Genomic DNA, 12,062 nt, shown 5'->3' with positions numbered 1-12,062 from the left:
GCCAGAATTTGTCTTTGGTGTTGATGGCATTAAAAAAAACCCCACATCTGCACTGCTTCCAACATCCGAGACTGTAACAGTGAGGCAACAGAATCCATAGGAAGGACATGGGTATTAGAAAACATGGGCCATGTAGATATTCCAAGGGGTCCCTTATAATGCTTTGGCTCTTGGAGGCCACAAGTGTAGTCATTCAGCTGGTCTACAGGGTGCAGACTTCCCTAAATTTTGCCCAGTGGGACTTTGCTTTTTTTTTACTTGGCCATGTAAGTCAAAGCCAGATCTAAGATCTGCTATCCTAGAGTGTTCTAAAGCAGAACACATTAATAAATCAGTACACAATATTTATTTATGGAACAATCACAAGAAGTAGCCACATGGCACTATCGATTGGGAGTAGGGGGCGCTGCTCTGCAGTGGTTTCACTCTTACCTTCATGGCCATTTCCAGAGGGTAGCAATGGGGACCTGTTACTTGACACCAATGGAACTGTAGTGGCCTGCAGGGCTTGGTCTTGTACCTCTTTCGCTTCTAGAAGTGAACAAACCATCTGTTCTGAATGGAGTTGTTTTCTCTTGGAGACATCAGTACATAGTGTGGGGATACTGTTTCATCCAACCTTGTCACTTGAGGCTCAAGTGGCTTTAGTGTCTAGGCCTCCCCCCCTTCCCCAGCTGATTCCTCAGCTATGACCTTTCCTGATCAGAACAACTTGTCTGCAGTCATTCATGCTCTGGTAACCTCCAGACTGGGCAATTGTAATGCAATCTATATGGGACTTTCCTTCATGATAGTTCAGGTACTGCAACTGGTGCAGAATGCAGCAGCCAAGGTATTGGTGAGCCCTACTGGCTGGGTATGTATTACACCAAGTCTGAAGGACCTGCACTGGTTGCTGAGCTCAATTCAAGGTACTTACATTGGCATGTAAATGTACTGCCCTCAAGTCGATTGCGACTTATGGCGACCCTATGAATAGGGTTTTCATGAGGCTGAGAGGCAGTGACTGGCCCAAGGTCACCCAGTGCACTTCATGGCTATGTGGGGATTCGAACCCTGGTCTCCCAGGTTGTAGTCCAACACCTTAATCACTACACCACACTGGCTCTCATAGAACACTCTAAATAATTTGAGCTTAGATACCAGAAGGAGCGCATTCTCCTATATAGATCTGTAGAGGAGGCCCTGCTGGTGGTTCTGCCACCCTGTGAAGTTGGCACAGTGCAGTGTGAGTGCAAAGGTGGAGCCAATGCGGTGCTTCCACCCAGTTTTTGTTAACAATAATCTATCAGTACAGGTTCCTGCACATGGAGCTGTGTGTGTTATAGTTACATCTTCCCTGTTCTATAGACTTTTAGGCAACATGTGTTTACAGTATTATTTTAATCGTGTGGGTATGATGTGCTTCTTTAGGTATCTTAGAAAGGCCAAGATTTGCTCCCCTGCCTTTCATCAGGCCCCTTATTCTGTACCAGAACTGCTGCCTCCATTGTTATTACTGCTCTGTAATTGCATTATTCCCAGAAAGCCATTTTCCTGAGACTAGGATATGAGATGAAAAACATATTATGACTACTTAGGCCTAGTGCAGTGGTCCCATGAATTCAAAGAGCAGACTGGCCCTGAGTGCTTCTACACTTTCCTTTACGGAGTTACTCTATATATGGTGAATTACTTATCTAGAATATTAAAATTAATTGTTCAGGGTGGGGGAATAATAAATATGGTTGTGGTCCAGTTAAGAGAGGAAGGAGAAATATTTAAGGTCTCCTTAACCATATTAATACATAATAGCACAACAAATATTTAATGTACTTCTGTTATGATGTCATAGGACTTAAATGTTTGACTTCCTGAATTACACTACAGCTATGGCATTGTGATGCAAAAGATGAAAATTTAATATTGGATGTATATTTTTGCTAGCACCTTAATTGAAGGAAAGGGGGGGTCCTGCTGCAGATGCCCAAATGGACAGTTAGAATGTGATCAAAGCCCGCCACCTACTGGCCAAACTTCATTTTTTATTCCCAATGTAAAAAAACAAAGAAGGCTCAAACTATGACAGTTGCATAAATAGCAAGAGAGACATTCCACGTTTCAATGGATAACATTTTAATATGAAATAGCAATATTAGACTATTCTGTTGCACGTTTTTTTCTGTTGCATACAATCAGTGGTGGTTTGTGAGGTGTGTGTGAGGAGAAACTGACATCCTCCCATTTGCGGCGCCACACTCATCGGGAAGAGGATAGGGCAGGACAAGGTGGTTGTGGGAGCTGTGGGTTGGCGGTGGCAGCCCCAAAAGGGCGCCTTCAATGCCACTTCCAACCCATAACTCCCCCATTCATCACCTTCCTGGCAAGAGGAGAAAGGTAGGGGTTGGCCGGGAGGTGGTGCTGGATGGTGTGGCAAGTAAATGTGGGGGAGGGGAGCAAATTTATGCACCCCTATGCCCATCGCTTGAGGCAGTTGCCTCATTTTGTCTAATGATAGAGTTTGCCCTGAACCTTACCCCATATAATACAGAATAAAACAGTCAGATTTATGTTGGCAGCCCACCCAGAATCTAAATCTTTTAGTGCTTCATAGAACACTAGTGGAGGTTTCAGGAGAGTAGGAATGGGGGGGAAATGTGCACATTTTCCTTCCTCCCTTTCTGAAAACTCCCTATTTTAAGGTTCCTGTGCCAGATTGCTGGAGTCTTGAACAGAAGCGCTCCTGTTCGGAGACAGGGTTACACTGCAAAATTGTGTGTCCTCATGTGTATGTATAATTGTTTTATTTAAAATATGTTTTACCCCACCTTTCCTCAAACGTTCCAAGTGGTGAACAAATTCAATTTTTAAAAAGCAGATAAAAATGACAAGAACTAAAAACAGGCATAGCTGTATGATGTTGTGCCTGAATAGCTGTCCTCCGTAATGGGGTAGCCTTTACTGCTACATGGCGTCAGAGCCTGATTACTTACTTGTGAGGAGTGGTCAGCTTGTAAGGCTGCTGTCTGGGGAATAATGGAGTCCTATGAACTGGCTGTCTGCCAGAGGACAATAATTTGAGGCTAGCATTCAGGTTTGGATAAAACTGACTTTATTACATTTAAATAATTTCTATTGATATAATTGTATATGAGGTGTACTAATCCATCTGTCATTTGAAGAAAGACTTATGGTTCATGTTTATTACCTGCTTTTATTGATTGTGTGATGAAGATAAAATAGGCAATAGCATCTGCATCTGATGACCTTCAACTGTAATAGTTTGTTCCTTCCGCAACATGTTTACAAGCTTCGAAAATTGGTCTTAGTAAGCCGCCACTTCATATCCACTTTAAAATGAGGTGCCTACCGGAAGAGGGAACAGCTGGAGACATTCTACATCAAGCAGTAGTATTGAATATAATGTTGTTTTGCTTCTGTTTTGCAGATAATCAAGCAAGCACTAGCAGACAGCATTGAGTACAGAAGACAGAACCCATCGCGCTGCTCAGTATCCCTCAGCAGTGTTGAGGCAAGGAGGTACTTCAACAAGCCTCAGAGCAATAACCATACATAGGGAGAACACATTGCAGACTTCCTTATGTGGAACAGAGTGTAACTCGATTGGTCAAACAGCCTTTATGATGAAGAAAGTAACTTCTGGTTTGAACAGTACCCAAAATACAATGTTTAAAAAGTTCCCTGTGGTTTATAGACTTTTTAAATAATGTTGTCTTATGGTCATGATAATGTTACAAATCACCCGTCCAGGTAGCTTATGTTGCTACACAAACATGTCGCAGTCAGTGCTAGAAAATATTAATACCATCGTCTGGTGATGAATTCGTGCTAAAATGTTATATCCAAAGCTGTGATTCACTTTTACATCAGCATCATTGGGAATATAAGCGGCTTGTTAAAATGTTACTGTTTTATGTTTATTACACTGATCTTTTATGTTGCTGAATATTGTCTGTTATTCCTTAACTTGGTTGGTAAAAGGGCTAGATTCTTCTCCTTCCTTTTTCCATGCAACCCAATGCCATTGTTGCAATGTGTACAAGATTTCTTTTTATCTAATTAGTGTTTCAAAGCCATGCAACTGAGGCATCAGTCATGCGTACTCACAATGAAACACTTGCTGCTGAAAGCCTTTTTGCACTATTGCCAGGATCCTTTGAAGAGTTATCCAAATTGTTGTGCCGTTACCACTTGGAATATTGTAAGGAGATACAATGCTGGTATTGGGCTGGAGCAGCATGATATGCATTCTGGCAGTGTCATGGAGTCCTTTGTCATGCTGAAGAAGTTTTCAGTAGCAACTGCAGGTATATATAACATGGACTCCAATGAGGTTTTACTGTAGCAAATTCTGTCAGTTAGGGGAAATTTTACTTACGATGACTTTATCATATAAAGGTTCTTAATGATCTGTCTGAGTTCAACCATGGTCTTTTTAATTAATTTGATTTTACTGTCAGCATTTCAGCTAATGGCCAATAATTTTGTTAGCCTTCAAGGTGAAACAGGACTGTTAAATTTAAATCTAAAAATATATATATATTGTCTCATAAGCTTCCATGGCCAGAAGTCCCTTTGTCAGATGCATAAAGTAGCCACCTTTAAATATGTGTAGATATGTATATATAGATATGTGTAACCAGTGTACAGAGAGAAGACACTTTCATGAGGCCAAAAGGCCAAAATATCAGTATGTAGAACATATATGAAACCATATGAATTGGCCTTTATTGGAGATTGTAAGGTGTTTTGTGGAGTTCCTCAAAAAGTGGGGCTTACATTTTTAAAGAATGAAGATCAAATAAACCCAGAATCCTATCAAATGAACAAAGATTCAGATTTTCTGAATGTGATCTCATGGCAACTAGGGGTAGCAAAATTAATGTAAGTCAGGGGTGGGGAAACCTCAGGACCACAACCTGAATGTGGCTCTCCAGGCCTTTTTATATGTTCCTCGGGACACTCTCCCCAAGCCACCTCCCTCCCACTGGCCCTGCTCAAGCACTTTTACCTACCCGGAATATGTTTTTGAACTGTAATATTTTAGAGTCAGTAAAATGATAAAAGTCCCCATCAAAGGAGTTTCTTTGGGGGGGGGCATCTTAATCCTGTACATTTAAACCAGTTTTAAATGTGCATAACAGTCAAAGACTCCCAACCAAGTAACTCTGGGGATTATGGTGCTATGAAGACAGTGAGTATGGCATAGTGGTTAGCAGCACCGGTTCTAAAGGGCGGCCAGGTTGGGCACTGGCCCGACGGCCCCTGGAGCTACATGGGGCTCCTCAACCGCCCTTCTGCTCCCCTTCTGTGATCCGCAGGCTCCCCATGTCTCCCCATGTCTCCCCACTTACCTGTCTGCTGTCTTTTACCGTTGCATGCCATCAACAAAGATGGCGGTGGAGGCTTCATCCCCTTAGGGAAACCGCGGCCGCCATCTTGGTTAAGGGCAATAGTAAAAGACAGGAGACAGGTAGGTGGGCATGGGGTGCACGCACACACACATGTACGCGAATGCAACTCACGCGAACGCGCACGCATGCACATGCCAGGGCCTAGGGCAAGCTGGTGCCCAAGGGCCCTGGCATTCCTGGAGCCGGCCCTGGTGGTTAGAGAGTTGGATGAGGACCTGGGAGACCAGGGTTCAAATCTCCACTTAGCATGAAGCTCACTGAGAGACATTGGGCCAGTCACTGCCTCTCAACCTAGTCTACCTGACGTGTTGTTGTGGGGATTAACCTAGGAGGAGAAGAACCATGTATGGCACCTTGAGTAGGAAAGGTGGCATATAAATACAATAAATAAATAAATGCATAAATTAATAAATAGTAAGAGATAAGTTTCTCAATGTCTTCACAAATATAATTCCCAGAGTTCTTTGGGGTAAGTCATAACCATTCAACTGCTTTCAAACCATTAATTCTCTAGCTGCCATAGAGCCAACTTTGTTAATGTCAACCTTCTAATTTTAAATCTAGATCCAGAAAACAAAATGCTTTACGCCTTCCACAGCTGGAAGTCATATAAACCCTTATAATGCTTCTATGATTCTTTGATGATGGATGACTTCTGGTCCTTCCTTTTGGGAGCAATTTTGATAACAACCTGTCTTCTATTAAATTCTGTTATGTCAGAATTTTTGAAGCATTGTCTCTTGGGTTTTTAGCTCTGGTCCCAACTTTCCAATTGCCTGCTTCATTTCATCCAAAACTATATAAATAATAATTACTATAATGAGCAAAAACAGTTTTCACAATGAATGAGCAGGAACTAAACTAAATATATGTTCCCATCTGCAGTAAATTTTTTCAACATCTCACTTTTCAAAGAGATTAATGCTTATCCAATGGTAGCTTCATCAATTATGAATTATTATTCCATTTTTAATTGTCCAAAATATATGAAACCTAGAAGAACCCATTACAATTGCTTTCCTTTTTATTAACTATTGCAGCCGCCACCCAGAAATGTATGTATAATACTAAGGAATTAATAAAAGCCTTATCGTTGATTGATCAGTTTTATGTTAGTTTTAATTAGTACATGTTGAAAACTAAGAAAGGAAACAAATACAAGTTATTTTACACTGATGTGTTTTAAAAATATTTGCAGTGAAACAGGAAGAAGCTGGTATTACCATATTTTTAAATATATCTTTTAAAATGTTTTTTACATAAAGCAATAGTACTGGCTTATTCAGCTTGACATAGAAAGAAATTTTGTGTGCATATTTTCTGATTCTTAGAGAATATCTTCTGGATATGTTGTCAGATGCCAATATTTGTTATTGTAGTATCGCTACTGAGTACTTAAAACAATAAAATATGAGATTTAGTGTATTTCATTTCCCTCAAAATTTGTGGGTTTTATTGTCAGTCATGAGGCTCCCGTGAAACCATGGTTTGCAAATCAAGAGATGGCCTTGAAGATGTGTGCCTTAGACCCTCCCCATTTCTCCAGAGTGATTTCACCTTTCCTTCCCATGGTGTCTTGCACTACATCTGCATTGACACAAAAAATCAATACAAATTAGGCTCCATTTTAACTATGCTGCGCAAACCAAACCATGGCTTAAATCTCTGCTTTACAAGGGAAATGCAGTTTGCATTGATACCCAGGGAATGAGTAGGTAGCATCTTGCTGCATCTACAGATACAGCTATGATCACCTAAAAGTGATTTCCTGAACAGTGGTTGTTCTGAATGGGAGCCTGGTCACAGTGATGGACTGGAAGAGGGTAAAAAAACCCTGAAGCCCAGTCCAGATAAGATGGAGATGTTGTTGGGCTTGCCTTCCCAAACTAGTGTTCAACCTGTTATGTCAGAGGTTGCACTCTCTCAGAAAGAACATATGTGTTCTCCTAGATCCACTTCTGTCACTTGATAATAATCAGAGGTGGTTAGGTGGGTGGCTACCAGAAAGAGAGCCATTTCCATGGTGGGACCCTGACCATGGATTCCCTTATCCAGTGAGGTGCACCTGTAACCCACTTTATATTTAATGCCCTGGGCAAAAGCCTTTCTTTTAATCCTTAAACCCAGTTTGGGTTTTATGTAGTTGCTTTGTGTTAATGTTTTTAATTAATTCATTTGTTGTGCAAGACCTTCCAGTCAACTGTAATTGTGCAACTTGAATTTGCTGGTATGTGACTGAATCCCATCCAAAAATAGGGACAATCTCAAAGTACCTTTGAAAGCCAAAGTGACCGCTATAGAAACATACATAACGGGGTTTTGAGGCAAAAATTAAGGGACGTGTGTTTCTCTAAGCTTGAAGACCACACTGTTCCCTTCTTCTTGTTGCAACTTTGATGGGGGGAAAGGATCTAATAAAAAGTTAAGAGAGATGGAGAGCTGCCACCCCTTTGTGCCTCTTCCTGTGTCATCCATGTAAACATTCCAAGATTAATGTCTCATAATGTCTAGTTGGACCCCTTAATGATGATTTCCCCCTCATTCCAGTATCCACCTGAAGATGTCCGATGGTGGAAATTTCTTGGGAAAGCCGTTATGGCTTTCATTTTAGCAGTAATGAAGACTACAGGCAATTGAAGCTGATACTATTTTACAGACTAATGGGATTTAAACTTGGTTGTTTTCTGAGGCATTTGGGCTCATGTTAATGTGAAAGAAATATCCTTTGTTCCAGATTTTTAAATTGACAACATGATCCAACAATGGCTTATAATGATTAACTTAAATTGCAAATAACTTCATTGTGACTATATTTTGCTAGATTTAATTCAAATATTAAGTTTGGTCTTCCCTAATAATGTACAATAGCTTTTGTTTGTTCAATTCTAAGGTATCTCTACCCTTCCTACAATATTCTCAAAATTGTATCCATATTCAAGCTTATGTGCAACTGTCCATAAATTTTAATACATTTTAAGCTGGGTTAATACTTAGCCAATACATCTTTTATCTGTTGACAGTTCCAATTACCTATTCATTAAAATGCTGTTAATCTGTACAAATATGTAGTAATTGTACATCAGAGTTACAGATAGATAAATCAGCATAAATACCAAATAACACAGCAGTTGTTGGTCATGGCTGGTGTTGACTCATCCTGGAAAAGGGTGTTTTAAAGCTGACCCAGGTTACATAAACAAGTTCCCCCTGGTAGATGCGAGTAGACATTTCCGAAAGCTCTTATAATTCACCCCTTGTTCTTGTTTTTTAAATTGCACAACAGCCAGATTTTTAATCTGATGATTCAGCAGACAGAAATTTGGCCTTTCTCACGCTAAGGAGTAGAAAAGACAGTAAATCATAGAAATTCCACATACGTTAGAAAACAAAGTGTAACTATGTGACTAATTCACAGAGTACTTTTGGAATGTGGAAATGATATTACTGAATGTTATGGTACCCACCCCAGGTGGGGTTAAGTGAGGTGGAGAACACAGTTCTGGCCTTGCAAGAGCCTCCAAGTTCCCTTGATCCACTTTTTATTGTGCTGTTGCATGCATGGTCTCACCTCATTGTTGGTGTCTGACCAGTAGTGCAGTGGCAAATTCAAAGTGCAGGGTCCCTTCATGTTAATCACTGCCTTGTCCCCTCAATGTTTTCTTTTTTTTTGCTGTGGGATTGAGAATGAGATCCTCAATAATACCTAGGAACTAATAAGCATGAAAGAGAAGAGTGTTAGTTACTGAGAAGAGTCTCCTCAGTGTTTGATTCACCTCCTTTCATTCTGTTTGGCTCCAATCTGCAGGAAAGAACAAGGAAGCATATTAAAGTCTCTTTCAGTGGCTAACATACTTCCCTTTCATGCTGATTGGCTGGTAGGATGCTGAATACATAGGGACCCTGCTGGGACCCTGATCCCAAAAAAGTAAAGGGTCTAAGACCCCCCAAGACCCTGCATGACTATACCCTTGTGTCTGACTGATCTTAGGTTAGTGCTGCATCTGGGAGTGCCCCTAAGGTTGCTACCTGCCTCTATTACATGTGTTGCTATAAACCTTTTGGATACATTTGCAAATTGGAAAATCTGTCATGGGGTGCCATGCACACACTGTAATTACAGATGCATGTATGCATGTGCCACAAATTCAACCACACATGCAACGAATGACTCCAGGAAACTTCCTGCAGTTAGGAAGGTAAGAGCTAATCCTCTCCAAACCCCTTCTGGCAGAGCTTCTTTCTGCTTCCTGGGGCTCAATCTCACAGGTCTTCTGGTTCTGGCCTGCTGCTGGCCTTCTCCACTACTCACTCAGGAATTATATCTCACTTAAGGCCTCACCTCACCCCATTCCTACATCTTTCCTTGTGGTAACTGCCACAGAAAATTATTCTCCAGTGGCACCTTGCCTGGAAATCTTAGGTGGTGTTCACTTACTACTTTGAACCGTTTCCAAGTTCTTTCTATGACAAGAACAGGCTATCTTCTCGGATACAGAATTCCACCTTAAAGCCTTCCTTCTCTCCTTAGAACAAACTCTGAAAGTGGGGCGACTTGACCTGGGCCAATCATCAGCCTGCCTGACCAATCTTATCTCTGTTAGTGCTCATACATAAAGATTTTACCTTACTATGACTGGTTTAGACTCCCTTACAGTTGGGCTGCAGGCCTAGCTAATAAGCAGGCCCTCCCAGGGATACATTGTACAGCCAGCTTAAGCCCCAAATTAGCATCTATTCGCTTTCAAACATAACTATGTAAAGTATTTACTTCATTGTTGCTGGGGAGAGGTTCCACTATGATACAGTTACATGTTGAGATTCAGTGTCATGTTATACTCGGATATAACATTTCCTGTTTTTATGAAAACTTTAAACAAGATACCAAGAATTCTGGTGAGCAGAATCCTGATGAGCAATGTGGCAAGGTCAGGGCTAGGGACCAATGGTACACACAGGCAGTGAGGCGGGGGGGGGTGCTTACTTTATCATGGTTCTTATAAACAAAGCTGTCGGAGAGAAAGAGTGGGTAGCATACATTTTCCCAAAGGGGAGGGGACACTTCAGGGCCACCATGTTTATCAACTGACTCTTGTACATCATAATTCCTGTCCTCACAATGACGTTAAAAATCTGCAGGGTATTTGTCACCATGGAAAGCAAGATTATGTGTAACTGTTTTGTATTAAATTATGTGCGTGAGAGCAGTTAACAGAGCTCTAAAGCAGAGCAGGGAGTTGATGTGAGAAATCACAGGACAGTGATACAGTAAAAAACAGCAACACCCTCAACAACTGTGGCCTTAGTAAAGTAGTTGGAACGTTTAGATGTAAATTGTGTGGTGGCGGGGGATATGTGATATCTGGTCAGCATCAAAAGTCAGTCTACAAGCTTGTAATAGACTCTACTGAATGTATCCCACTATTCCAGGTTTTTGTTATGTTACAGAAATGTTTAACTCTTAGCTTACTTTCTTGGCTTTCATGACCTTATAGAGGTCAATGATCGTGCCTAGGAAGCTGGAACAGCTTGGCTGTGGGAAGTGGACCGGGGTGGGGGAAGTGGTGGTAAAAAGAAAGGGGGGTTGCTGGGCGTCAGGGAAAAATAGCAAGCATCCAATAACCCCAAATTGCAAGGCAGAGTGCATGAGCAGCAGTAGGGCTGTTCCTTCAGAAGAGTCTCCTTTTCTGTCCAGAATACACAAACCCATGTTCTGAACCTTTCCTGCCCCTTTGGATAAGAGTAGTCATATGGAATGTGTAAATGTCAGGGAACTACACCTTTCTGGGCTCTCGTGGTTCCTCCAACTAGACATGACTGGAGTAGGTTTGCTGTGTCACTTGAGGTCTGTACCTCAAGTCTGTATGCTGAGAGTTAGGGGTGGAGCCTGGTAACATTTGGCAAGGAACATCACCTGGTGGAGCAAATGGCGGTGTCTAGCTATGCCTGGTGACTTAGAAGTAGAGCCTGATAGACATGAGGACAGACAGAGTGCTTAAAACCAAGTAGAAAGTAGTCTGCCCCTTGGGTTTGGCACCTAATGATGATATTTTACTGCTGCCTGTGGGAAGACCCTGAGAAGGAGGCAAACGGCAAGATCCTTTACAAGTCTATGCAGAAGAAAGTCCAACTGAGTACAGTGGGGCTTTCCCCCTTAGATATGTAGGTTTAGAATACAGTCAAGTCCCTGAAACTTGACTCAGACCTGGAGAACCTATATCAGAGCAGCGTGAATTGCTGCAACAGCACAGGGGCTGAAAATATACTGAAATGATTCACCCCAGCAGTTTAAAATGTTTAACTTCTAATGATGTATGACAGATGGGTGTCGTGTATTTTTAATATCTATCTGCCTTTTGTGTTTTAAACTTTTTTTCCTGGTTTTATTGTACTGTTGTGAGTTTGGGGGTTGGAATGGATGATCCCTGTGAGTCCCCTTCCAGCCTCTGATTTGGAATCCTGTGCCTTGGGGTGAGAGGCTGGCTCTGCTGGCCAGATGAATTTCTTATGTTAAGCTAATAGAGTGGCCAGTTTGCTAATGGGTCTTTCAGGTGCCCAGCAACTGGTGAATGGGCCAGGACGATCCTGTGAGTTTGGAGGGCAAGAGTCACTGGGAGGGTTACCTGCCTCTGTTTGGGCCCATGTTTCACA

General features: G+C 41.6%; 1 protein-coding gene across 6 annotated transcripts in view; it reads left to right on the top strand.

Annotated features, from left to right (window-relative positions):
- Positions 1-6,766, top strand: part of PLA2G4A (phospholipase A2 group IVA) — a 177,558-nt gene extending 170,792 nt beyond the window's left edge. For all 6 annotated transcript variants that reach the window (XM_061634012.1, XM_061634009.1, XM_061634010.1 and 3 more), the window contains one exon: positions 3,428-6,766. In XM_061634012.1, coding sequence (XP_061489996.1) covers positions 3,428-3,556 — 129 coding nt within the window. In that variant the 3' untranslated portion in view covers positions 3,557-6,766. The remainder of the gene's footprint in view (positions 1-3,427) is intronic.
- Positions 6,767-12,062: the final 5,296 nt, after the last annotated feature.

This window comes from Rhineura floridana, chromosome 6, assembly GCF_030035675.1.
Source record: "Rhineura floridana isolate rRhiFlo1 chromosome 6, rRhiFlo1.hap2, whole genome shotgun sequence".
NCBI classification, from domain to species: Eukaryota; Metazoa; Chordata; class Lepidosauria; order Squamata; family Rhineuridae; genus Rhineura; species Rhineura floridana.
The sequence above is the reverse complement of the archived record's forward strand: the minus strand, read 5'-3'. Positions and strand labels throughout refer to the sequence as shown.